General features: G+C 37.0%; 3 protein-coding genes across 3 annotated transcripts; 2 read left to right on the top strand and 1 right to left on the bottom strand.

The window, feature by feature from the left end:
• Window positions 1–211: 211 nt before the first annotated feature.
• On the top strand, window positions 212–4,773 carry LOC110377418 (large ribosomal subunit protein mL39). Its single transcript, XM_064041341.1, has 8 exons — window positions 212–382; window positions 468–647; window positions 964–1,064; window positions 1,582–1,723; window positions 2,180–2,398; window positions 3,552–3,665; window positions 3,990–4,105; window positions 4,622–4,773. The coding sequence occupies exons 1-8, from the start codon at window positions 310–312 to the stop codon at window positions 4,691–4,693; spliced, it is 1,017 nt and encodes a 338-aa protein (XP_063897411.1). The 5' UTR covers window positions 212–309; the 3' UTR covers window positions 4,694–4,773.
• Window positions 4,774–4,857: 84 nt separating this feature from the next.
• LOC110377427 (gastrulation defective protein 1 homolog) lies at window positions 4,858–8,457 on the bottom strand. The gene is made up of 4 exons (XM_021336322.3): window positions 7,700–8,457; window positions 7,301–7,412; window positions 6,675–6,870; window positions 4,858–6,367 (listed from the first exon to the last, which is right to left on the bottom strand). Exons 1-4 carry the CDS (start codon window positions 8,279–8,281, stop codon window positions 5,242–5,244), a joined length of 2,016 nt encoding a protein of 671 aa, XP_021191997.3. The 5' UTR covers window positions 8,282–8,457; the 3' UTR covers window positions 4,858–5,241.
• A 278-nt stretch (window positions 8,458–8,735) lies between these two features.
• On the top strand, window positions 8,736–27,481 carry Ctsk1 (Cathepsin K1). The gene is made up of 16 exons (XM_064041413.1): window positions 8,736–8,890; window positions 9,113–9,200; window positions 9,935–10,022; window positions 15,994–16,099; window positions 16,600–16,723; window positions 18,569–18,710; window positions 19,342–19,457; window positions 19,886–20,000; window positions 20,454–20,534; window positions 20,964–21,085; window positions 21,393–21,494; window positions 24,153–24,279; window positions 24,848–24,953; window positions 25,369–25,458; window positions 25,798–25,895; window positions 26,514–27,481. The coding sequence occupies exons 2-16, from the start codon at window positions 9,140–9,142 to the stop codon at window positions 26,698–26,700; spliced, it is 1,665 nt and encodes a 554-aa protein (XP_063897483.1). The 5' UTR covers window positions 8,736–8,890; window positions 9,113–9,139; the 3' UTR covers window positions 26,701–27,481.
• Window positions 27,482–27,732: the final 251 nt, after the last annotated feature.

Raw genomic sequence — 27,732 nt, 5'->3', positions numbered from 1 at the left:
GACAGACGAAAATAATACGTTCTGTTTAAAACATAAATTAAATACTCTACAAATGCTGGAGAAAGCTGTATTTTAATTTATTTGTGGATATACATTTTTTAATGTAGCCAAAATATAAAATACCAAAATAAAATCTCCTTTTCTCTCTCTCTCTCTCTCTTCTCAAGATAACTAATGCGAAACGTCGTAGCTTATTTATTTTGCAGGACTCTGGAACGCTTAGCTGTCAAAGTCACGATCATCTGTCTCTAACCTCAAAGTTTTTCTCCGATCATTTACGGCCCAAAATATTGCTATTAATTTTACAAAATGAGGCGCCAAATATTATGTTTTTCGACAAAAATCACGCAGAATAATTGCTTTAAGACTTCACCATTAATAAGTAAGTTGTAAGCTAAAAATTTACATACAAAATCCGAAACCTATTTTTCGATTACAAAAACATTTATTATTTTGTATTTTCGTAGGATTTCTGAGTACCCAAGAGGCTATAGACCGTCGTTACCATCTTTTTACGTTGGAGAAGAAAAGGCAGGCTGAGAAAATTGGCAGAATTGAGAAAATCGAAGTTCAGTACAAAGGCATACCAAATGATTGCACTCTGGTTATGAATAAAGGAATATCAACGCCTTACGACTGTGCTAGACGTAAGTCTTGTATTTTAATGTGAATAATTTATCTATTTATTAGCTTCATTTATAACAGAATTATGTAAAAAAGTTTACATGAAGTTTTGGTAGACCTACATCTGTAGCTTCGTGTATTCTGTAGAAACAACCAAAACTTTTGAATAAAATAAGTTGCAGGGTAGTTTTTCACAGCATACATAGGTTAAAGTTTATTCTACTGTAAATTATTATTTTTTCAATTAAAAGTGTCTGAAAGCAACAACATTTTCTTATTAGGTATATGCATAATATGCGTATGTATGTTTTTCTTCTAAGTTTTTGTCTCGTGTTTCAGATTTAAGTGAATGGCATGTGGACACCAGTGCACTGGCTCTGCTCGATGGCACAGTATACTGGGACATGCACAGACCACTTGAAGAAAACTGCACATTGGAAGTAAGTTGACTAAATAAACTAGTGTAATAAATCTATTTACAACCTTTTAAGACCAATTCTGTTAGACTGTATGAATTATAGAATATTAGTCTGAATTATGGCAAAAATGTGAAAGTAACTGTATGACAATGACAGACTACTTTTTCGGGTTCAGAAAATAGTTCCCTCTGTGTGCCTGTGGAAGGTCAGGTCACAGATACATGAAATTTATAAACAAATAAATGATTTATAAACAAATTAAGACTTTAAAACATTTCGATGTAAATTGTCATATGCTTATCTTAAATCCTATCAACACATAAGACCACTATTTAAAGCCTGTCTATACTTACGTAAAATGCTGTCTTCCCAAACCCAGGATGGCCGGAATTCACTACAGGAAGCCTATTTTCACCAATGGACAACAAATCAAATAACTTTATTTTCAGGCTGCATTGTCCCATAATGATGCACAACAACCAAAATGATGTTCAAGATGAACTAAATTCACTATTTTCCTTCCTTTTCCTCCCCGCAGCTCCAAAACTTCACAGTGCCTGAGCCGCAGCAGGTGAACAGAGCGTTCTGGAGGACGTGCTCGTACATGCTCGGCGCGTGCGCGGCCGTCGCGTTTAAGGATACCGTGCCCGTCAAGCTACACAGTTTTCCTGGACCTGATAGTAAGTGTTTTACTATTAAAGTTGGGAGCTTTTGTCAATAAACTTCCCAGTTCTGGTAAAAGTATAGAAAAGCCACTTAATTTAATAATTGATTGGACATCATTCTATTTCAGTCAGACTGTCACACTTATGTAAACGGTGACAGAATTTTATTAATGTAATAGTTTGTGGATCTTGTAGTCATGCACAATATTTTCTCTTTCTTGAGAGATCTAGGACAATATTTGGAAGAGTTAGGCTTAGCATGTCTATCTCAATTCCTATTTACTCTGTAAATATTCTCTATTCTCATCAAACCGCTATAGTATTATTTAAACTGTAGCCTAAAAAATAATGGTCTTCGCCATAGCCATAACTTGCAATAAATATACAGCCTATTTTGACTTTTCATCTTTATCTACTTATCTGCATTGGAAAGAAATTATTTTTTTATACATATATCAAACGCTTTCTCAGTCCGCAGCGGTTCCTTCATATACGACGTGGACCTCCCAACCCTGGGAGACTGGTCCCCCTCCCACCAGGAGCTGGTGACACTAGGAGCGGAGTACGTCAAGTTGATCCAAAAGAATGAACCCCTGGATCGGCTGGAAGTCAGCGAGGAGTTAGCCCTGGAGATGTTTGTGGATAACGAGCATAAGACTAAGCAGATACCTAGTATTGCTAGGAATAATGGTAAGTTATTAAATCTATGCTTTTGCTTATTATGGGCTAATAAAAAGTAAATTCTGTTTAAGTAGGTACTTAACTAAAAATAAGCAATCTTGATATGACTTTTGACACAAATACGTATTAAACAGATAAACTACTGGCTCAGTTATTTGGGTAATGGTTATTATTGTATTTGGGTCAGATCATCTCCCCTAAAGACCAAACAAGTAAGGAAATAAACAAAAGAGTTGCCCATGGGTGGAAAAGATATTGGTCCTTAAAGGAAATCGTAAAATCTAAAGACCATAATATGGCAACCAAAAGAAAAGTCTTTGATACGTGTATCCTGCCATGCATCTCCTACCGCTGTGAAACATGGTCCCTTACAAAATACCATAGAGACAAATTAGGAAAATGTCAAAGAGCTATGGAACAAAGCATGCTAGGAGTAAGAAGGCAAGATAGAGTTGGCAATATCCAATTAAGAGCAAAAACCAAATTAACCGACATCCTGCAAAGAATAGACCTACAAAAATGGAGATGGACCGGACATCTGTTGAGATCCAGACAAGAAAAGTGGAGCCAAAATAACGCAGTGGTATCCTAGAGATGGCAAAAGACGTAGAAGACGACAACAGATGCGCTGGGAGGACGAGCTCAAACTTACTGCGGGTTCGAAATGGAGGAGAGTTGCTCAAGATCGGAACCAATGGAAGCTAGGCATGCAGGAGGCCTTTGCCAACAGACATACTGAGCTGAGAGACATCTTATAACTTCAACGCACAACAAACTGTTAACACGATCTAAAGATCAGTTCTCTCACCCAGTCCAAAAGGCTAAACAAATAAATAAATATTATTGTATTTATCTTATTTTTTAAACAAAAGTTCATATCAAGATTGTGTATCTTTACACTTAGTTCATAATTTCTTAAACATAGTGGTGAATTTATCATAACAACCTATTTTAATTTGTTAAAATCTCAGACATAATAATTACCTATATCTTTTTGATTTGCATAGCTCACTCTAGGATCTTGTCATGTATTTAGTTATTTAATTGCTGAGAGGGGATGAAATGTTACGTGCATAGATTTTTCACCCTAGGCTCTTTTGAATCCCTCACTTATACGATTCCAATTTTTTTATCACGAGTGATTTAATATTTTGTTTATCAGGTAAAGTGACGTTGTACAAAGTGGGAAAGCACGTGGACATCTCGAAGGGTCCCATGATCAGCCACACGGGACAGATTGGAAGGGTGTCCGTCGTCTCGGTACATAAGTTGAATGGTTAGTACATTATGTATCTAAAATATAGAAACTTTGAGTGTATAGTAACCAGTTAATATACTTAACAATATCTTTATAAATACTTGTGTCCCATTGATTAAACCATTCACAGAGTTTATTTTAACCATATCATTTTGTTAGTATCAAAAAGTTTCGAAATAATTTTAGCTCTTTCGCTCTCAACTAATAATAACTCGCAATAAAAAAGGCTATGTACCTACTTAGTTTATAACAAAACAGTTGTGCTTTATCAAGACAGCGGACATTATTTCGCCACACTTAACTCAGAGGTATACAAAAATTTTCATTTTATGTATGTTTCAGGCTCAACAAACAGTGACTTGAAACAGCTGTACCGCTTCCAAGGTGTGGCTCTGCCAACAGGAGTCATCATCAACCACTTTGCCTTCTCCATACTCACGGAAAGAGCTAAGAAACTGGTAAGCACTACTAAATATTAATATAACTATATTTGAACTACTGAAACATAACGTTACTTTAAGTTTTACTTTAAAAAGTCAGTGCCAGCTCCAGCCGTGAGGGCTACACACAGTGACACAAGTCACAATCATATTTACGTAATTCATGTGTCGTGTAATGGTCACAGAGAAAAAAATGATGTTTGAGTAGGTCCTCCTTAAAATTGAGTGGCGTTTGACCATTCGGGAATGAGTGGATCAAAGAACTACAAAATATTTGGCCCAAAAGTATTCATAGGCTAATCTTAATTGTTCTTCTTGTTGATCTTCGCGATTCGTGTGCTTATTACAATGTGACTAAGTTGCAGCAAAAATGCAACTTTTGATAAATGTTAAAATCTAATTATGATATCAGCATTGAGTTCAGCTATTTTAGCTTGAAATTATAACAAACAAAAATTTATTTTTTTCCCGATTGCTAAGAAGAATTATGTTTTTGTGTAAGTACGTTAATGAAATTATTTTTACTTATTTCAGAATACAGCCAAATCTCCAATCTCCAAAGTGACCGAGCCTGAAGAGTCTGAAAGCATAGCGATGAAGGCGTGAACCATCTTACCTTAATGTTTACACGTAATCTTAAGTAGTTGCATAGTTATTTGTAAGTTATTAAAAAGATTATAAGAAATTATCCTTGTTTCTATTCATATCTTCAAGAATTTTTTGAGAAAAAAAGACTTTTATTCATTGTAGAATCCATCATTTATTTCTTAAATATTTACAGGGTCAAGTAACAATAAAATGGATATTTAAAATTGTAACATGTACTTTATACATAAGTAGGCTTTTTTCCCTTCTACTAAGCTTTCTACTAAAGTTTTGCATATGGACTTCATCGTCAGAAGGAAACTACATTACTTTAAAAATGCATAAATTGGATTATGGCATTACAGGTGGGTAGAATTCAAATTGCCTGTTCAAATATTTATGCGGTGGTTATAACGTTTGTGTCATGCGATTTTTCCATGTAGCTTCTTGAATTCGGCCTAGAGGCCTTTATTATTTCAATAAAGACTGAATTACAGCAATTGATATGCTTCTAGATCTTACAATTAACTATTGACATCCATGATTTCTGCTAAAACATCTACTCCTTATTACGAAGATTTAGGTTTCTTAGCATCTGAAGGCCCATCTTCCTCCCCACTCTGAAAAATAGGCTGCGGCTGAGTTTTCTTATAAGCTGGGGCCACCCAGAAGGGATTTTCTTCTGCTTCTTTAGCATATTTCAGGATAGCTTCCCTTGGATCCTGCTCATCATCAACCCTCTTACTTAACCCTAGGTTCCTGATGACGAAGGAGCTTAGAGTACTTCCTGAGGCAGCTACTCTACCTCCCTGGCCTGATGTGATGGGTAAATCAGGCCTATGGGACTTGACAGGGTCTAGACGGTCTTTCTCCATCTTCTTTTTACTTGTTCGCAGTTTCTCCTGTCTAAATAGTGGTAATGCATGAGGAGTGATAATCTGTTGGGCGCTCACGACTTCCATCGTGTGTTTCTTCCTATGTGTTTTAACTATACACAGTTTAGCTCCACGTAAACTCTTTTTCTGGTCAAAGTAGCATTTGACTACGCCGTTTCCGCACCCCACAAATATTTGATTCAATTTCGCGTGCCAAATAGCTTTTATGACATGAGATTTTGTGACATCTATATGTGTAGTTTGTTCAAACGTTTTTGTGTTATAGAATATTAATTTGCCTATATCCTGACCCCTTTGTAACGACTCTCCTGTGAATACCAGTGTATCATCAGGACTGAACGCACAATCCGTTTGCTCATACCTCGAAAATAGGTCCCCGAAAACATGCAGAGGTTTCCTAAAGTTCCTTAAATCCCATATTTTGAGGGTATCATCATTTCCTCTGCTTGCTAAATAGGAGCCAAGATAAGAGTACGATATGCTTGATATTTCTGATTGTTTTTGATGGCAGTCTCTTACACAGGCTGTGGTGTTTACAAAATTCTTCCTATGGTCCCACATTTGAATGGAACCGTCATAGCAACCACAAGCGACTGTGTTGCCATCTCTAGAGAACGTGCAAGCAGTTGGGTTGGTCTTCAGACCTCCTTGCTGTCGAGGTTTTATGACAGCTTTGTGCTGTTTTGGGTTCTCTGTCAGCCAGAGTCGAAGGGTTCCGTCTTGGGAGCATGTCATGAATTCTTCTCGGATGTGTGGGTGCCAGCAACCGCTGTTGAGAGCTGCTGTGTGGCCTTTGGTCCTGGGAAAAATAAAGCAATTTGTAAACAGTTTTCGTAAAATAAATCGATCTTTAGCTTATGTGATGATACATGCACCACAATATTCACACTAAAGATGTTTATAAAGGATTATGTTATAAGGATGTTTGTTCTTCTTTTAAGCAGGATCTACTGGATGGATTTCGGTGAAACTTCAGTAACATAGCTTACAATTCAGAATGACATAAAGGCTTCTCTTTATCCAAGAACGGGAAGAAGATTCCCCAAAAAGCAGGTAAAACCACTCGCTGGAGCTAGTGAACATATAAAAATTCAATTATTACTCACTTAGCCATATCCGTAATATACTGGTCACCCTTCACACACTCCAGCACTTCGAAGCCGTCTCTATCCAGCACTTTAGCTTGAGCTGCCCCACTGACCACCAGGATGGAGTCTCCCGTTGTTGAGTACTGTAGGGCCTTGATGGGGTGGTTCTCACAGGGTTGGAGAGTGCGGAATGAACGCATTGATGAGTCCATACCTGGGTAAAAATGGTGAATTGATAAGTGAACACTACTTAGGTAAATGTTACTGAAGATGCTATGCGAGTTGTAAAGAAATGGGTATTTAAAATACAGATTTCCTACCAAGAAGAAAGAGATAAGTATTATGTATATTGTAAAGCGTATTTTTATTTAGATTTGCAGTTTGGCATTTTACTGCTGATGTTGTTATGAGTAATTTCTATATTTTTACTGTTTGGACAGATTTTTATTAAACATTTTGCCAATAAGTTTAATTTTAAGCATTACAGCTTTTGAAGTTAAGAAAGAAAAATAAGACAAACACAAATAGGTAAAAAGAACATTAGGATATAAACATGGATGTGTACCAAACAACAGGTCCAATTCTCTATGACAACTAGTGCCTGTGAAAACTTATGGTAATCAGATTTGACCAAATCTTCTTACCAGCAAAATCCCAGAATGATACATCATAATCTATGGAGCCAGTTGCCAGCCGGGCTCCTGAAGGGTCAACTGCGAGCGCTACCACAGCTTTGTTACCGTGTAGCATCTCCACCTACAGAATATTACATAGCGGATTATTTACTTGCAAAAGGTAAATTTTAATTTATAGTAAGAGTTTTTGATTTAGAATAAGAAAATTGATAGTTATTCTGCTATTTTATAGATAGAAGATATTGGTGAGTGAAATTATAGGATTTCCTATTTTATTGAAGGAGAATACTATTGCATTTGGGGTAAAGATATTTTATTATAATATACTTTTAAATTAGTTTTAAGTTCCTGTTGAGTGCATTTGTGGAAACTATATTGAGTGAGATTTTTTAATGAAAAGATTCTCACCTCATGACTATTTGGTATCCTTTTCTCCAAAGGCAGATTCTCATCATCATCATCCCCACTTAATTCATCATAGCTGTCTTCACCATCCTTATCACCTTTCTTACCCTTAGTTTTATCATCTTTATTCAGAAGCTCTGGTGGTATTGGTGGGCCAATCACGTCATCATCATCATCATCATCCTGTGCCAACCCTGGTGGTAAAGGCCCTATTACCTCTTCATCACTTTTGTCATCATTCTTTGTCTCTGGTTCTTTCACCATAGAGGCTTCAGCCTCCAACCTCTTTTTATAGGCTTCCTGAGCATTTACCTTTGCCTGTTCTACTAATTCATCGAGATCGAAGTTCTTAGCCTTTTTACCGAAGTTTTTGATACCCATAACTTGTTGTACATGCTGATTTTCCAAATCCTCGGCTATTTCTTCGATTTCCTTGTGTTCTTGGATGGGAGTACGTCCGAATGTGCCAAAGCCGGACGTGTTAGCTTCATTATTGTCGCCTTCGCTGGTTTTGGGGATGTTAAACTTTATTTTGCCGAAGGATATCGGTTTCTTGTGCATTTTTACTTGTTTGTTATCACCCATTGTTTTGCTTGTTTAATACAACGGGTTTTTCAATAGTTGTAACTGTAATCTTAACACATATAGTGTAATATAAAATTAATTATTTACAATTATCCACGGTAAATAATTGTATTTTCGCAAAACAAATAACCACAATCCGATTGATGTTGTGGTTCCATTGACATTTTATCACTGACATGACAGAAACAGAACACAGATGACAACAACTGTCATTCAATTGATCGAGTAACGTTTTGTTTAATTGATTTCAATTTGTTAAATAATAAAAACAAAATACGTGTCCTTTCTGTTTGTCTTAAATCTATCAAAATTCTGTTAAATAACATAGTTCCGAGATGCGATTCTTATAAATCAATTGAAATGTAGTAAAATAGCGCAACATTTGGTAGTCACGTTTTATTACAGCTTTCGCTGGTTTAACTTTTTTGAATCAATTTTCGTTCGTTCGTCCGTCTAGCAGCGTCAATATTTTATGTTTTGTGTAAATAATTTGTATCAACAATAAATAAGCATCCTTTAGTTTCCATAATTTAATTATATACATAGATTTATGTGTAAGGCAAGAAATACATTATACATTCCTCAACAAACTGACCAAATCCTCGTAAGGTAAGGCAAGAGAAACAACTATGAAAAAACTCGAAAATAAACTCTTCAAAAACATTCTGTAACTAAGTAATAAATCATTTAAATAATAAAACTATCAAAATCACTGTAAAAAATCCTTATTACACGTGTAAATACTTCACATTTACAGAATTGTTAACGTTGCGATTTTTTTTAGAATACGTGCAACGAACGAATTTCTTATAGGCTTGTCATTCTGTGCAGGGCTCCGGTCCTGAGCGGTCAACAACGATGTTAGTGCTCCCAATATTGTGTGTTTTCCTCGGCTCGGCCGTCGGATATATTGATAAAGGTATGTAAATAACTTTAATTTTAAATATTCTTGCTATTTACAGCGATATTTGTGTCTAATTAACGGTTATTTTAACAGGAAACTGTGATTAGCTATTCTATATTTGAATGTGGTCAAGATCAATGTAGGTAACTCATTACTGGAAATTACTTACATTTTTTGCTACTGCATGTAGACTACCCACAATTTTTTATATGCAATAATGAATTCTGTCAATCTTTCAGTACAAGAATAGATTTTCTTTAGTTAAATATAGTTGAAAGATGATCTAAATAAAATACTTTCCATATAAAATAGCAGCATTCAATATAGTTTTTTTTCTCTTATCTAAAAGTTGATATTTATTTACTCAACATTGACAAAACAAATCTATATTTACGATAGTGATATGAACTGATTTATTAACTGTACAGTTTATCTGCTATAAATAAATCAATTAAAAATAAAACCATTTACAATCGTACTCAAATATTTTTTTCGACATACCCTCATTTTTTTTGGAGAGAAAATATATTAACAATATTGTTTTCAATCATTCTGACTAGCAAAAAGAACGTAATTTCGTACTAATTTCTATAAATACTCAGTTTCCAGTCTAACCGGTACAGCTGAGTACCAGTGTTTTACAAGGAGTGACTGCCTATCTGACCTCCTCAATCCATTTACCCGGGCTAGCCCTTGGTAATTTATCATCTAAATCAACAAAATTGTTTTATTAAGGTTTTTATTTCTAGATGCTCCTCCCCAATGGAATCCAGTTTATACAGTGAAGGGAATGCTGAACATTCCTTATGCGGAACTTAAAGAACCTTTCTATACTTGGTAAGTTTTTCTGTTATTTTTAATCTAAGCATGGCATATTGAAGAATATTTTGTCTGGTTCTAAACTTCTCCAGTTTCTAAGTAATTTGGCGTTGGTGTTATATGTTGTAACAACTTATTTTATACACAAATACAAAATAATAATATATTTTAATCAGTTTCCTTATGAAGTTTAAATAATATTAGGTCATACAAGGAAATTAAAACAATAATATTTCAAAACATATTTATCTAAGTACCCGCGGCGTCCCAGGGAAACTTATTCCCATACCAAGACAAAACATAGCCTATGTTACTCGGGAATAGTGAAGCTTCCCAACAGTGAAAGAATTTTTCAAATCGCATCAGTAGTTTAGAGTACAAACAAAAAAAAATTCTTCTTTATTATATTAGCATAGATATTATTTTTTTATTTAAATATTAATAATTACCTACATAGGTGTGTATCTTAAGTCTAAACTCGCTAAACTATTACGTTTGATGGTGTATTATTTAATAGGGAGTGTGAAGTAGTTTCCCAAGGTGGGTGAAACCGTTGGTAAAAGCCAGTTAATAATAAACAATAATTACATATTTTTAATTGAGGTTCTTGACCCCTGTGTAACCTTTCAACCTGAAATAATAATTATTGTATCAATGACTCATTTCTTTAAAGTAACATCTGTGCAAATAATTAGTAAGAATTTGTGGCTGTTCATAGCTTTGGTATTTCAAATAGGTAATTTCTTTGTGTTTAAATAGAGTGAGTAATGTTGCACAATAAACAGACATTTTGTAAATCATTAGCATATTTTACTCTTATCGGTCATTTTAATTATTTTTTGCACTGAATATAGTTTTGCTGTTTTCCAATTGAATTGATTCTACCTTCTGCCTCCAGCTTATAATTAGTGTAGATTAATTAAATAATATCAATTAAAGAATTTAAGATTTTTTTTGCACTATCTATGTTCACCAAATAAATATGTAGCACAAACTTCCATCGGCGGTTTCACACGCGTTCAGTTAGAACTATTTCACGCACCCAAATAAAAAGTAGCATATAGTCTTCTTCGATAAATGGGCTATTTAGCAATGAAATAAATTTTCAAATCGGCCCAGTAGTCCCCTAGTATACCGCGTACCTACCTATAATTTAAAATCAACATATGTATATGTCGGAGGCGAACATCAAGGATGGCACTATCGTCCGACATCAGTTAGGGTAATGAAGCAAAGAGATAACTCAAAGAAACTCAAACACTCACACTCAAAAGTCAAACGTTTATTCAAATTAGTCAGAACAAAAGACAGCCCCCAAAACGCCCGCCCTTCGCCACTTCCTATGTGTTTTGGCTTGGGGAGAAGAAGTGGCGGAACAAACTCCCCAGCAACACATGTCTGTCTGTTAGGTTAGAAGAACCTTTACACTTTAATTTCAAAAGACACTTTACACACTTTACAATATGGATCTACAACAGTACTACAACACTAGGCAATAACACTAGGTACACTACACGTAACGAAAGGCAGTATCGAGATGTGCGCAGCACGACGCCTCGACCAAGACTGAGCTCCGCGGACGCCACGCCGACCACCACTACTCTGCCAAGCGCGCCAAAATGTTGTTTCACCGGAAACGCCACCAGAGGGCGCGCTTGCGTGACGTTTAGTGTCCGTACTATTGACAGTCTCCGACACGGCCATCCTGCGTAGACCCACGTCCTCGTGGGTTAATCTGCAACAACACAAACACAGTACAGTATGCACAGTACAACCTCGGCCACTCCTGACCACTATGTAGCACACAGGCTACCAACTGCCACACAGGCTCCTAACTGCCACACAGGCTCCTAACTGCCACACAGGCTCCTAACTGCCACACAGGCTCCTAACTGCCACACAGGCTCCTAGCTGCCACACAGGCTCCTAGCTGCCACACAGGCTCCTAGCTGCCACACAGGCTCCTAGCTGCCACACAGGCTAGTCATTGTCAAGTTTGTCTGATCAATCTAAACATTTTCAATGCAATAGAATGCTTTCACCTTGTGCGATGACATGCGATGTCCTGGCCTGCCGTAACTCATACGGCCTCCACGACGAATCCGGGGGAGGATGACGCTCCAAACAGCAACTGCAGCGCACCTCGCGCGCCGCTTGACTAGTGGACCTCGTCCTGTTCTCCAGGCTCGGTTCACCTTAGATGTTATCGGGTTTCCACTCAACACCTCAACGCGCATGACGATGCGCACATCGCTATGGCGCGCAGTACAGCAAGGCTTTCGCGGACGTGAAGCCACGTAGATGCACGAGCACCAACACTCCGACCTTACGATGACACGTCAGGCTCCTGGCAGCTGGGATGCTCCGCAGTAATTTTGTCGCCAGATTGCACAATAATCACCGTCATTGTTGAAACCATAACCGTGGTTACTATAACCTCCATATCAAAATTCTGATGTTCCCTTATTTTCTTCTCCCAGTAGGTTGGTATTCAGCCTGTGCCTATCGTGCACTCAGAAATCCAGAAAGTTTGTCTTCACGTGGCGAATTCTTCCGAAACTAATCCACCATCGGCCGCCACACATCACTCCGAACGAGCACATCACTTTTTCACTTTTTGAACAATGGCATGGCAATCCTTAACACACGTGGGCATTCGGATTGCATCCCACTTCTGATGTCGGAGGCGAACATCAAGGATGGCACTATCGTCCGACATCAGTTAGGGTAATGAAGCAAAGAGATAACTCAAAGAAACTCAAACACTCACACTCAAAAGTCAAACGTTTATTCAAATTAGTCAGAACAAAAGACAGCCCCCAAAACGCCCGCCCTTCGCCACTTCCTATGTGTTTTGGCTTGGGGAGAAGAAGTGGCGGAACAAACTCCCCAGCAACACATGTCTGTCTGTTAGGTTAGAAGAACCTTTACACTTTAATTTCAAAAGACACTTTACACACTTTACAATATGGATCTACAACAGTACTACAACACTAGGCAATAACACTAGGTACACTACACGTAACGAAAGGCAGTATCGAGATGTGCGCAGCACGACGCCTCGACCAAGACTGAGCTCCGCGGACGCCACGCCGACCACCACTACTCTGCCAAGCGCGCCAAAATGTTGTTTCACCGGAAACGCCACCAGAGGGCGCGCTTGCGTGACGTTTAGTGTCCGTACTATTGACAGTCTCCGACATATAAAACTTGTCTACCTATTCAATAAAATAATTAAATTATCTGTATAACTTAAATCAATTCAGAATTCATAAAAAGCCTTTAATTAGCACAATGACCCAGAGGTATGTACCTACCTACTTGTGAATCAAAACAAATAACTGTCGATGTCATCAACATTGTTCTTGTTTGTAAGCAAAGTTAATTTCAGGAAATTCGTGTCAGTACATATTTGTTGCTATGTGATTGTAGTAGAATTTGCATATAATGATAGGTATTTCACGCGGTTATACCCGCGGCCTAGTATACTGTGTATACTATATTTACTTTTCCTAAGAAAATATAATATAGCCTAAGACACGAATAATGTGGCTTTCTAGTTGTATAAATTTTCATAAATTAATTTAGTTGATTGACTGCGGGTTTCAATAATCGACCTATTCATTGTTTTGCCATTAGAGATAAAAATCTGACATAGAGTCTTCAGGGATTTGAGTTGAAAGTGAATACATTTTCTTATTTCACCCTACTCACTTTATTACGCTAACTTTCAATCTAATCAGTTGACCAATAACCAGTAATCTATAATCAGCATGTATAGTTAAATGGTTTTAAATTGAACCGTAGCTCAAACCTACTGCCTATGCTGATTTATACACGTATGATAATTATGAATCATCATACATCCACAATCAAGGTCTTGCAAATCTGATAGCTCCTTCGCCAAGGATTATTGATCTTGCACTCATTTATTTAAAGTTCAAAATATAAATAACGTGGAACAATTTGCAATTATCGAGAGCATCTCGGTGAATAGTGCAAGGCTAGGATTTATTATAGACTTATTCCCTTTTATATAGCGTTTATATTAGCTTGACAAATCTTAGTTAGACTTTGGTTTACTTACACTTGCGATTGAGCTGATTTTAGTACTCACCTGTTGCATAAGTGCGATTGATTCTGCACTCACTAGGCCGCTCCGCTGTACTCGTTAGGTGTAATCGACCCATTAGGCTCTAGACTATCTTTGTACCAAATTATAATTTTGCCTGATGTTCAAATACACAACAGACACTTAGGTATTGCGGAGAACACGCTATGAGCTTCGCGTGCTAAAAAATAGTAGGTAATAATGATCTAATGATTCGGCAATTTTACCGAATATACTTAGTTAGAATCTAGGCTGGAGGTTTTTATACGAGTACGTACATATTTACACGTAATCTAACGCTAAACTTTGGCTATACAATTTGTTAACCTATTGTGATGAACTGTTGACTGACACATAATCGTGTCATCCATTTTTTTTGTTTTTTGCGCATGGTTAGAAGAAAAAACAAATGCTTATCGACCATTAAATTGTTACAGAAATAAAGACTGTGTCTTCTACAACAAAAAATCGACAGTATGTTTTACTTAAATAATATTTATCTACATATGTAGATGTTAAATTCTGTCTTATAAAAGACGATCTTTTAAAAAATCCTCAATTTTTTCCCTCAATATGAAAGAAAAAAAGAGCAAAAATAATCCCACGAGGACTAGATGAACAGGGTGTCGTGGTGGCTTAGTGGGTAAAGAGCCAACCCCTCGAGTATGAGGGCGTGGTTTCGATTCCAGATTAGGCAAGTACCAATGCAACTTTTCTAAGTTTGTATGTTCTTTCTAACGGCCAGTTTTTTCATCAAAAGTTAAAGTCAAAGTAATGTCTAAAGTTAAAGTAACGGTCAAATTCATTTTTTCAAGGCTAAAGTGACAGCAAAATTCATAGAAAAATTGAATTTAACCGTTACTTTAATTTAGACATTACTTTGCCTTTTACTTTGGCTTTAACTTTTGATGAAGAAACTGGCTGTAAGTATATCTTAGACACCATTGACTGTGTTTCGGATGGCACGTTAAACTGTAGGTCCCGGCTGTCATTGCACATCCTTGGCAGTCGTTACAGGTAGTCAGAAGCCAGTAAGTTTGACGCCAGTTTAACCAAGGGTCATCGGGTTTCCCAGGTTGAGGAGTTCAGACAGGCAGACGCTTCTTGTAAAGCACTGGTACCCAGTCGAATCCGGTTAGACTGGAAGCCGACCCCAACATAGTTGGGAAAAGATGATGAGGCCTAGATGAACAGAAAGAGCAACTTGGTCAAGGCGTAAATAAATCATTCACTACACATACATACAAACACAAGATAAAACAGCAACATACACACGTACATATTTGCGCTAGATATGGCTCATGACCGGACGACCTCTAGTAGATAAAGTTCAATACGTGTAAACAAATCTTCTATGTCTTTGTCTCAAATGTATACTGGGTGATAATCTTTGGAAAGACGTAATTAATGACATTCGTTTTGTCACCAAATAAATTGATTTGATTGATTTTTAAAAGTCTTTATTAGTTACATAACTTAAAAATAGTGATTACAAATGATCTTATTCTATTTGCACACAAAATATGATTGATTCTGTTACTTAGGCTATCGCCTTTACAAACATTTAAACATGTTGTTACTTAATATTATTTTACATCAATTATATTTTCTTACTTAGGATAGGCGACAGTCGATTTATTACAACGACCAAATAAATTAATATTTTTATAATATCGATTCTGATATTATCTGTAAAATCGAAATCCTGAAAATTTTTTTGTTTTGTGGTCTGAATGAGATAATCTCAGGAATTACTGGGTAGCTAAACTAAATTACTGGGTAGCTAAATATAAAAACCTATGAAACTTGTTACATTTTTATTTTTCAGAAGTGTTCGTTGTTCAGCTATTTCTAATGACAGAATGGTATTTGTTACAGGTATGACAGCAAGGCTAGTAAGTCCCGCATTGACTACTATGGCGCTATGGTCAAGACTTTCCAATTTGCGCCCTCAGCCTACAAGCCTTATGGTACTTCTATTAAGGTAAGTTTCTATAGAATTTCCAAGTCTTAAAATATCGAATCTTTTTGAAACTGTCCTTCTTTTATTCAAGGACTTGCAGATCAAAAACCCCTGCCTTTCATTACTGCCAATGGCATTTTGCTAGTAGAAAAACAAAATATCTGAAAATTTCAAAAAAGGCATCACAATATGTCAGTTTCAGCCATAGCATTTCTTGAATAATAATAAGGCAGAACATAGCTATTAGCTTGAACTATTAAACACTGTAAAATCTGGTGCCACTTATGTTTTATGCAAATAAATATTATACTCTGCTTTTTTTTGCTACTCGATTCTTTAACCTCTGGTTGAAAACACATGCAGTGATTTTTTCCCTTTAACCCTATGATTGACTGGTAGAATAAGCCTTGTGGCATTAAATCCGCCAATGTACCATTATTTTGTGCATGAAGCTGAATTAATATTTACATTTTTGTACATGAAGTTTAAAGAAATAAATGCATTTTCTCTATCTCCGTCAGATCGCCCCGGTAACAACAGAGGATGTTCTGAACCAAGACACGTGTCTCCAAGTGAATGGCACCCAGGACTCCACCGTGGGCATACAGACAGTGCTGCCTGATATGACTGACTTCAAGTTTATTGGTAAGTTCCACAGAAGCTTCTAGAAGAAAGATGTTCTGAACCAAGACACGTGTCTCCAAGTGAATGGCACCCAGGACTCCACCGTGGCCATACAGACAGTGCTGCCTGATATGACTGACTTCAAGTTTATTGGTAAGTTGCATAGAAGCTTCTAGAAGGAAGATGTTCTGAACCAAGACACGTGTCTCCAAGTGAATGGCACCCAGGACTCCACCGTGGCCATACAGACGGTGCTGCCTGATATGACTGACTTCAAGTTTATTGGTAAGTTGCTTAGAAGCTTCTAGAAGGAAGATGTTCTGAACCAAGACACGTGTCTGCAAGTGAATGGCACCCAGGACTCCACCGTGGCCATACAGACAGTGCTGCCTGATATGACTGACTTCAAGTTTATTGGTAAGTTGCTTAGAAGCTTCTAGAAGGAAGATGTTCTGAACCAAGACACGTGTCTGCAAGTGAATGGCACCCAGGACTCCACCGTGGGCATACAGACAGTGCTGCCTGATATGACTGACTTCAAGTTTATTGGTAAGTTCCATAGAAGGTTCTAGAAGGAAGATGTTCTGAACCAAGACACGTGTCTGCAAGTGAATGGCACCCAGGACTCCGCCGTGGGCATACAGACAGTGCTGCCTGATATGACTGACTTCAAGTTTATTGGTAAGTTCCATAGAAGGTTCTAGAAGGAAGATGTTCTGAACCAAGACACGTGTCTCCAAGTGAATGGCACCCAGGACTCCGCCGTGGGCATACAGACAGTGCTGCCTGATATGACTGACTTCAAGTTTATTGGTAAGTTCCATAGAAGGTTCTAGAAGGAAGATGTTCTAACCAAGACAGTGTCTGCAAGTGAATGTTGGGCTACAGAAGTGCTGCCTGATATGACACTTCAAGTGTAAGTCTCATAGAAGCAAGGACAGAGGATGAATGTCTCCAAGTGAATGGCACCCAGGACTCCACCGTGGGCATACAGACAGTGCTGCCTGATATGACTGACTTCAAGTTTATTGGTAAGTCTCATAGAAGCTTCTAGAAGGACAGAGGATGTTCTGAACCAAGACACGTGTCTCCAAGTGAATGGCACCCAGGACTCCACCGTGGGCATACAGACAGTGCTGCCTGATATGACTGACTTCAAGTTTATTGGTAAGTCTCATAGAAGCTTCTAGAAGGACAGAGGATGTTCTGAACCAAGACACGTGTCTCCAAGTGAATGGCACCCAGGACTCCACCGTGGGCATACAGACAGTGCTGCCTGATATGACTGACTTCAAGTTTATTGGTAAGTTGCTTAGAAGCTTCTAGAAGGAAGATGTTCTGAACCAAGACACGTGTCTCCAAGTTCTAACTTTGACGTATAGGTAATTTCAGTATCAGTATGATTGAGTAAAGATGCAGGAAAACATCTTTGAGGAAACCTGTATTTATGTGTATACATAACCTGTATTGTGAAACCTTTACTTTTAGTGAAAATTCAAAATCACCAATCCACCTTGAACAAGTGTGGCCGTGATTAACGCTCATTTCTTCGCTATATGAAAACAGGTCTGAGTCTGTGCCTCTGTGAGGGACAATTTATGAGACAAATTCTAAACGCGGCTAGAAAAATGTCTTACTGTCTGTGATGCACACAACTAAACAGTGCATAGTCTATTCTCTTACCAAACTTCATGTGCGAACACCTGCTAGCAGTGGAGTCGCCGACGCATACCTACCCACACATAGTTTCGGAATGCAATTTTTAGAGGAATCTCGTTTTTGCACTACACACATATTCAAATAAGCACTTTTATTACCTAATCATAATCCTTACAACTTACCTATTGATATTATTTGTTGTTTCAGGTACAGAAACAATGCAAGACTCTGAAACAGCTAAATGGCAGTTCACCCAGACGATAGGCCAGAAACTGAACAAATACACCATGTGGGTGAAATACAGGAAGTCTCTCAAATACAGGGGGGACTCCGTGCCCATTCCTGTCAGGTGAGAAAATCTATTTATTAAGAGTACAGTTATCTTTATGTTACTTAATTGGTATAAGGACAGAAATGTAGAAGGGAGGAAGGTGATGATGTCGCATGCCGCATGCCGTGGGGATTTATTTATTTATTTATTTACAAAGCACACCAAGAACTTATTAACAATTTCTTACGCATATAAAGTTCACAATTGTTAGTCCTGTGTAAATAAGTCAGTTACAAGTGTGCACAATGCTCACAGAAAATAGCGTGGTCGGCTGTAAAAAACTTTAATACTTATTGAAGTCAATAAAATAAAATTAAAAGTAACTGAAACAAAACTATACAATTATTGTAATTCAATTCTAATTAAATGAGAATTGAATTGCATTAGAGAATAAACAACATAACAAAAATAAAAAAAAAGAATGGGGCTAAAAAAACTTCCTCGATAAATGAGCTATCTGAAACAGAAACTATTTTTCAAATAAATCTAAAAGTTCCTGAGATTGGCACGTCAACAAAATGAGCCCACAAACTCTTCTCGCAGTTGGTTAAAAAGTGATTATTTGTTTCCTTTCAATTAGCAGCTTATGTTTTAGTAAGTATCTTTTTTAGTTAGTTAATTAAATACAATTTATTTTTGTAATATACAGGTACGAAATGAAAGGCTTCAACTCTCTGCTTGGTTCCCACTACGATCATTACTACATCGACTACGTAGACTACGACGTTGAAGATATTGATCCCGCTATCTTTAACATCGATTCTTGTAAGTACCGAATTTATTACTAAGCTTGAAATAAGATACATGGTGTGAATATTACTTTCTAATCATCATGTGCCAGCTGAGTACCAGTGTTTTACATGGAGCGACTGCCTATCTGACGTCGTCAACCCGTTACCATAACAGAAAACACGCATTGTAAGAATTTCTGGTTTCTGGATACCCGTAACGACTGCCAAAGTTGATCAAATAACATCCAGCAGCTTTCTGAAACCCAGAAGAACTCGTTATGACAAGTTGGTCACCCATTCACGGACCGACCGCGCCAAGCATTGCTTAACCTTATGATTAATCTATCCGCGCTGCTTTGACTTAGCCACGAGGTCTTCATTATTTCTTTATGACACGCTTATATATTATTTGGAGCTGATACTAAAATTACTAATTATACATATTATTATCTTTTATTCCAGCAATGAAGTGTTCATCGTTCCCGGGTCCGGGCAGCCGTCACTACGCGACCTTCAACCCTATGATGGAGTTCGTGCACCCAGCCAACGAGGATCATGTACACCATGAGTTTGACAGGTTAGAACATAAAATAAATAATAATAAAATATATATAAAAAAGTTTTATTTAGTCCAGTTGGTTAGTCCATACAACACATAACTTAGAAACTTTACGCCACAGTAGTATATAAGCGTATCCAATGCCCTATGGATATAATGCCAGTATGGGACTGTCCCATCTCCCCAACAGCCAAAGAATTTTAGAATTCTTTATATTATTATGACATTGTATGAAACCTCGCATACTTCGTGAATCGTCCAAAAATGGAACAATCATAGTAATAGCAACTGTAGCACAACTGTTTACTTTGAAACTTGAACGTGAATATTCATAGTAAACCGTTGTTTAAATAAAAACGGACGATTATGCTGTCGATGTACATGGGCCTGAATACTGAAAGTATATATAGTAAATGCATGTAAAGATTAGCTAATGTGACCTTAAAACTATGTATGTATATTCTATTTCAGATTCAAGAGGAAGCACAGCAAGCAGTATGCCAGCGAGGTGGAACACGAGAAGAGATTAAACCTCTTTAGACAGAACCTCAGGTAAGTTTTATTAAATGCTTGAGCTCAAGAGTTATGTTTTTGTAAAATACCTGCAGGGACCATGTTTTCGTTTTTTTTTTATGAATTTAAATGAATATTTAACATGTATAGTTAAGTAGTTGCGTAATTATAACATTTGTATCTAATGGTAACACGAAATTCAAACGTTTTGTATCCTTTATATTTGTTTGTGGGGTAAAAATACATGTCAACTATTTTCACCTTCTTTGCATATTATTTATGCATTACCATTTTTAATAAAAACAGCGCCTACTTCCAACCTCCTTCCCAAAAAGAAGAAGGTTCTCAATTCAAATGTTTGTATTTTTTTAAAAGTTCGACTTCCACATTTAATATACATTTTCTGTAGCTATAGGTAACACACGTTAATTGTTACCTATAGGGTAAATCATGTTAATTTTGTCACAGGTTCATTCACTCACACAACCGTGCCCGTCGTTCGTTTACCATGGCAGTGAACCACTTGGCTGACCGCACCGACACAGAATTGGCTGCCTTGAGGGGTCGCAGATACTCCGGACCTAATGAAGGTAATATGTTATTATAACTACTATGTTTATATTTCTCAATAGCTGTCATTTCCAATAAAAAATAATTTATCTTTATCTCCATGGTAGTCTACCCCTGTGTCAATTACATCTAAATTGGATAAACTGATGACTTTTTGCCCGTATCACTGTATTCTTGAAGTAAACTTTGTCACTTAACTGACTTCCCGATAAGAAATTTTGTCGATTGGACTGTATGTTTATAGGTATATATTTTTATATCTATCTAGTTACTCTAGTTAGTTACCTTATTTATGATCCGTTGTTTAAATAAAACCTTATTTTCTAGGTCTGCCATTCCCGTACAGCCGGTCTCTGATCGAAGAGGAGACAGATAAGCTGCCCACTGAACATGATTGGAGACTCTTCGGAGCTGTTACACCTGTTAAAGGTAAAAATTACACTTCCCGATCTCGAATAAATCGTAATGTTGTTCTAATTTACGAGCTATTTTCAGCTGTCTGCACATAAAGCAGTAAGAAATACACACACTCACATTTTGAATATTAGTGTTTATATGATATTTTTTTTCGGAATTCCGGTAATGTCATCTAGCCGTATTTACTGGCCTTAAAACCGTGCTGCGCCCTCACACAAACGCAAACACCAAGCATACGCAACGATCATTCATAAAGGATGATGGGTAAAATTGGCCGGTATATCCAATAAAAACCATTTGCATATCAAATGATAGCTTAGACCCTAAGCTTCATTTTTTGTTATGGGCACAACCTTGTAAACCACCGGAGAACGAAGATATGACACTTGATAGCATAGGACAGCCCATGGCTTTGAACCACTTCAGTGCGTATGGAAGGGATGTTTAAGTGCATTATTATTGTCAATCATTGTCAGAACGAGTCACAGAAGGTGTCTGTGCCCATATTTTCCAAGTTTATTGAAAAAAAAAAGATTATTTAGCAGGTAGTATTTACAACTTATGGTGTACGTATTTCGCCGTTCTGGTAAGTCTAACCGACATAACCAATGAAAATCAATTGCATATCAAATGATAGCTTATACCCTAAGCTTCATTTTTTGTTATGGGCACAACCTTGTACACCACCGGAGAACGAAGATATGACACTTGATAGCATAGGACAGCCTAAGAACTTGAACCACTTCATTCTGTATGGGAGCGATGTTTAAGTGCATTATATTATTGTCCATATTAGTCAGAACATATCACACAAGGTGTCTGTGCCCATATTTTCCGAGTTTATTGAAAAAAAAAAAGATTATTTAGCAGGTAGTACTTACAACGTATGGTTTACGTATTCCACCGTTCCAGCGAGTCTAACCCTTATATCCAATAAAAACCATTCGCATATCAAATGATAGCTTATACCCTAAGCTTCATTTTTTGTTATGGGCACAACCTTGTTAACCACCGGAGAACGAAGATATGACACTTGATAGCATAGGACAGCCCATGGCCTTGAACCACTTCATTTTGTATGGGAGGGCTGTTAAGTGCTTTATATTATTGTCAATATCAGTCAGGACGTGTCACAGAAGGTGCATGTGTCCATATAAAAAAAGAAAACAGTTGGTGTAACTATTCCGCTGTTCCAGTGACTTTAACCGGCATAGCCAATAATATCCATTTGCACATGAAATGATAGCTTATACCCTAAAATTCAATTTTTGTTATGGGTGGAACATTGTTAACCACTGGGGAAAAAAGATATCAGTCCTGTAAGCCTACGACTGCCTAGTGAATTAAACTACATTGGCAGGGATGGTATATAAGGAAAACCTATCTTTTTATTACAAATAACGTAGCTTTTCCACCACTGAAAGATTTTTCAAATCAGTTCAGTCAAGTTCAGAGCCCATTTAATGCAAATACTTGTCGTGAGTACTTGCACAGACATCATCTAATGGCCAGGATAATATATCTTGCTTTGAAATATAATCCTGTGGAATTAGAGATGTGCTGGCATCAATCTATCATCATCAATGACTGTCGACTGTCCTGGCTAACAAGCCTGATGTGCCATATGATGAGAACTCTGTGAAATCTGGCAAACAACTTAAATAACTTTATTCTACTGATTAAACCGGACTTGACCACCCGTTTGGTTACTATTTGTGCATCACTACATAGTATAAGACAGAGTCGCTTTTTCAGTCCTTTTATCCCTACGTCCCTATGAAAGCTTAACTCTTCCAAACTACGCAACAGATTTTGATGCAGTTTTTTAATATATTATTCTATTCAAAGATAGAGTGATTGAAGAGGAAGGTTTGTATGTGTAATAACATTCGTTAAATAGTGAGTAAATACTGTTTTCCCGTGCGAAGCTGGGGTGGGTCGCTACTTTTGTAATAATTCGACAACCCAGGGCCGACTATCCTGGTGCCGCAGAACGAGGATATGTTATCTCCAATAATGGAAATAATATACGGTGGTAGAAGTAAAAGTTTTTATGTTTTGTTTTGCTATTAAAACAATTATGCCTAGTTAAGACCGATTTTAATTGATAGTCTACCCTAGGCTTATTTAAATAAGTGATGAGTTGACGAAAATACATCATACAATGATTTTTCCTACTATGGATTTTATTTTAACATAAAAAAAACGGTGCAAAAAGTATAAATCTTTTGTGCCCGACTGTACTTATTTCCGGTAGATTCTTGACATGAACTGTTTTATTTCAGTAACTGTAGGGTATAAGCAATAATCTAATATACATTAGAACTTTATTGGTTATCAGGCCAGGGTTCATACAAAATTGCCCATCATCCTTTCATTCATAAAATTGGATTACTTCTGAAATACTACGACATTACAATGACAAAAAAAGCCGTGCATATTAGCTATTTCCCGTCTACCGTAATTCCAATCGATTATTTGCGTATTTTATGTCCTCCTCCTGAAATATGGCACAAATGCAAATCAACACCTTGTATATACGGTAAGCCCCCCCGCGCATTAGCCAGGCTGCGGCAGATGGTATATTTGCGCAGTCAGTCATAGCAACCAATCATCAAAAGTCATTTTCGAAGACCATGAATTAATGAGATTTCCTTATTCTTGTAACAGACCAGTCGGTATGCGGTTCTTGTTGGTCATTCGGCACTACAGGTGCAGTGGAAGGTGCCCTGTTCCTCAGCAACGGCGGCAAGCTGGAGAGTCTGAGCCAGCAGGCTCTCGTCGACTGCTCCTGGGGGTAAGTGATGATGATGATATGATGGTGATAATGGTGATGTGGTAATGATGTGATGGTGATGATAGGCATAATGAGAGTTGACCATTCCGCTCTCGGCTTGAGGGTTAACCAGGAGCGTGTTTGATAGTTATTTCGGCTACGCATATCTGAGCAAGGCATTTAAGAGGCTGAATGCATCCAATACACTCTTTCTCTCGCGTACGTAAACACTTACTATAGAGAAAGGGAGAGAAGCCGGTTGATGAAATAGGTTCAAGATTAATATACATAATATTTTATTCGTCAAAAACTGTATAGATTTGGCCAAAAAATTGTTTGAGATAAGCCAATTTCGGTATTCAGCCCCTTAATAACCTAGTTGGTACTGTCTGGGTGGTGATACCATCACCAGTCGGTTGGGACCCTTACACTCACCATCTCATCATTTGATCAATTAATAACAAGAGAAAATCGTATAATACGACCTTGGAACCTGAAAAATTTCAAAATAAAGTACCTTACCTTAATTTTTTATTTATTACATTCCTAGTGATTTACTAAATAAATAAAATGTTTAATTCGTCTACAGTTTCGGTAACAACGGCTGTGACGGCGGTGAGGACTTCAGAGCGTACCAGTGGATCATGAAACATGGTCTGCCCACTGAGGAAGCGTATGGCGGTTACTTGGGACAGGTAATAAGTCAATTTACTTTTTACTAGATGCTTTCCCCGCGGTTTCACTCGCGTCCCATGGGAGCTACTTTCCGTACCCGCATAAAATATTGCCTATGTCACACAGGATAGTGTAGCTTTCTAACAGTGAAACAGTTTTTTCAAATTTGTTTAGTAGTTTCGGAGCCTTTAGGGGGTACAAAGTAGGTTTGGTTTTTTTTTAATATTTTAGTGTAGAATTGTAGACACTTGTTTTGGAAGTTGATTTCGCATTGAACTTAGCAGCTTCAAACATTTCCAACCTATTTTGTTGTGAAACTTAAAGAAATAAAAAAATAACACGTTTTCAGTGGTTTTATAATTTGTTACTTTCAACCGCCTTCTCAAAAAAGAGGAGTATGTCTTTATGTTAAATATTTTTTTTTCTTTGTTACAGGATGGATATTGTCACTTGGACAACGTGACGATTGCTACTAAGATCAAGGGATGGGTGAATGTTACTGCTAACGATGAGAAAGCGCTCAGGGTGAGTTATATTGCACAGCATAATTAAACAACAATTCCATTTAAATAACAATATTTATTTTAAACTCATATCATCTGCTGCCTAACCTTTTCCCAACTATGTTGGAGTTGGCTTCCAGTCTAAGATTCAGCTGAGTACCAGTGTTTTACTATGAGCGACTGCCTATCTGACCTCCTCAACCCACTTATCCGGGCAACCCAATACCCATTAGTAAGACTGGTTGTCAGACTTACTGGCTTCTGACTACCCGTAACGACTGCCAAAGTTGTTTATATGACATCCGGGACCCACTAATCTATAGTATCTTGAAATTAATTTGTATATTTCTTTATGATACAGTTGGCGATTTTCAAGCATGGCCCGATATCAGTAGCCATTGACGCTGCCCACAAGAGTTTCAGTTTCTACTCCAATGGCGTTTATTATGAACCTAGCTGGTAAATCTTTTATCCTTGTAATGTTTGCCTAGCTTTTTTATAAGTGTATTGGAATGGGGTATAGTTATCGGCACGATTCTTGAGCTCTGACCTACATCTGCGCAGAAGTGATTTATTACCAAAGAACCAATCCCGAGTGCCGGCTATGACGCGATGCGCTGCGGGACAATCACCGCTTTAGCTCGACCCCGCGCCTCACTTCATACCACAAAAGTGACGCAATAAATTACTTCTGCGCTGGTGGAGGTCAGAGCTCAAGATTCGTGCCGATAACTATACAAGTCTTATCAGTGGCAATTTCTGCCAAAGAACGACTGTCACTTTATTACCTCAGATTACCCCTAAAAGCTGTGAAAGATCTTGAAATTATAGTCAGTCGTAAGATTGAAATTTCTTTTTAGATATATTTTACATAGTCCTTTACTGTTATCTACATAGTATTGCTCTTATTTTTATCAAGTATCTATTTATTTTATCGAGTAATTTACTTATTTCTTTATTCTTTTTATCAAGTAATTTACTTTATCTATTTTTTTATTTACAACATTTGTATGTACGCTCCATTTATGACCTCCTTTCATAAAATAAACCTCAAATTAATCCAAATCTCTTCCACAGCCACAACAAAGTCGAAGAGCTGGACCACGCAGTCTTGGCAGTAGGTTACGGAATCCTCAAAGGTCAGAAGTACTGGCTGGTCAAGAACTCCTGGTCTAACATGTGGGGTAACGACGGCTACGTACTAATGTCCACCAAGGACAACAACTGTGGGGTCCAGGCAGCCCCCACTTACGTTCTGATATAGTGGGGTCAAAGTTCTGACGTAGGGTAAGAGTTCTGACTAGGGTAAGGTAGGTTAAACGGAGGGTAACGTTCGTTATTTGTCATTAAAAGTTTCTTGTGTGATGAAGAGTATATTTTGGATGAATTCTAATGATGGAAATGGTAGAAATGAATAGTAGAAATTAACTTTTTCACGTTAACGCCATTGCTTATTTTTTTATAAATTCAAGCTATATGCCATGTTAGTTATTTTATGTAGTAATGTACTCACATTTTAGAGCTAAAATGTCTATTGTTACTTTTTAAAGCAATGAACAGTTAAACAAATAAAGTTTTATGTATTTCTAGAAAGTTCTAATGACAAGTAGGCTAGGGTAATAATGATTACCTTGTTAAACCCAAGGGTAAAAGTGATTACCAAATTGTCAAAATATATTCATATCAGTCTTCAAAATCATAAAATATTTTCAGATGAATCCTAATTAACTAAGCAACATTACAATAAGAAAAGGTCTGTTATTTTTAACTTTATTAGATTGAAAAGTATATACAATTTTTTTTCTTGCAATGTATAAGGTACAAAGTATTGTCAAAGATTTTAATAATAGAAGCAAGAATATATAAAATAAGTTTACGAAAAGAAATAGATTAATATTCATATTGTTGCCTTATAAAACTGAATATATGTTGGCTATGCTTAAATTTTATAAAACTAATAATTGTTAGATTTAAGATTATAAAACAGGCTGTGTAGCTTCGCTCTCTGTTTATAAGGAAATACACTTTTGCATTAATATTTTTAATTCTTGTTTTATTGAAATTCATTTTTCTTCTCATTAAGATAGAAATAAACACTGATGGCCTTACTACAAAAACTTAAAACCCTGTTTTACACTTGTCTAAAAAAAATTTGGCTGCAAAATGGACCATATGTCAACGTGATAATTTGACATTTTTTTAGACAAGGCTTAAACTGACGTTAAAAAGTTTTTGTGGTAAGACGGTGACCGTCTCGTATCAAAACTTTAAAACGTCTGTTGAATACTTATCTAAA

Source organism: Helicoverpa armigera, chromosome 25 (assembly GCF_030705265.1).
Source record: "Helicoverpa armigera isolate CAAS_96S chromosome 25, ASM3070526v1, whole genome shotgun sequence".
Taxonomy (NCBI): Eukaryota; Metazoa; Arthropoda; class Insecta; order Lepidoptera; family Noctuidae; genus Helicoverpa; species Helicoverpa armigera.
The sequence above is the reverse complement of the archived record's forward strand: the minus strand, read 5'-3'. Positions and strand labels throughout refer to the sequence as shown.

Coding starts and splice junctions, on each gene's coding strand:
- LOC110377418 (XM_064041341.1), top strand. CDS start 310: ATGAGGCGCCAAATATTATGTTTTTCGACAAAAATCACGCAGAATAAT. Junction 1,065..1,581: donor AAGAAAACTGCACATTGGAA/GTAAGTTGACTA, acceptor TCCTCCCCGCAG/CTCCAAAACTTCACAGTGCC. Junction 1,724..2,179: donor CAGTTTTCCTGGACCTGATA/GTAAGTGTTTTA, acceptor ACGCTTTCTCAG/TCCGCAGCGGTTCCTTCATA.
- LOC110377427 (XM_021336322.3), bottom strand. CDS start 8,281: ATGGGTGATAACAAACAAGTAAAAATGCACAAGAAACCGATATCCTTC. Junction 6,871..7,300: donor ATCATTCTGGGATTTTGCTG/GTAAGAAGATTT, acceptor ATTTTTACCCAG/GTATGGACTCATCAATGCGT. Junction 6,368..6,674: donor TATATTACGGATATGGCTAA/GTGAGTAATAAT, acceptor TATTTTTCCCAG/GACCAAAGGCCACACAGCAG.
- Ctsk1 (XM_064041413.1), top strand. CDS start 9,140: ATGTTAGTGCTCCCAATATTGTGTGTTTTCCTCGGCTCGGCCGTCGGA. Junction 21,086..21,392: donor ATACTCCGGACCTAATGAAG/GTAATATGTTAT, acceptor CTTATTTTCTAG/GTCTGCCATTCCCGTACAGC. Junction 25,459..25,797: donor ACGATGAGAAAGCGCTCAGG/GTGAGTTATATT, acceptor TTTATGATACAG/TTGGCGATTTTCAAGCATGG.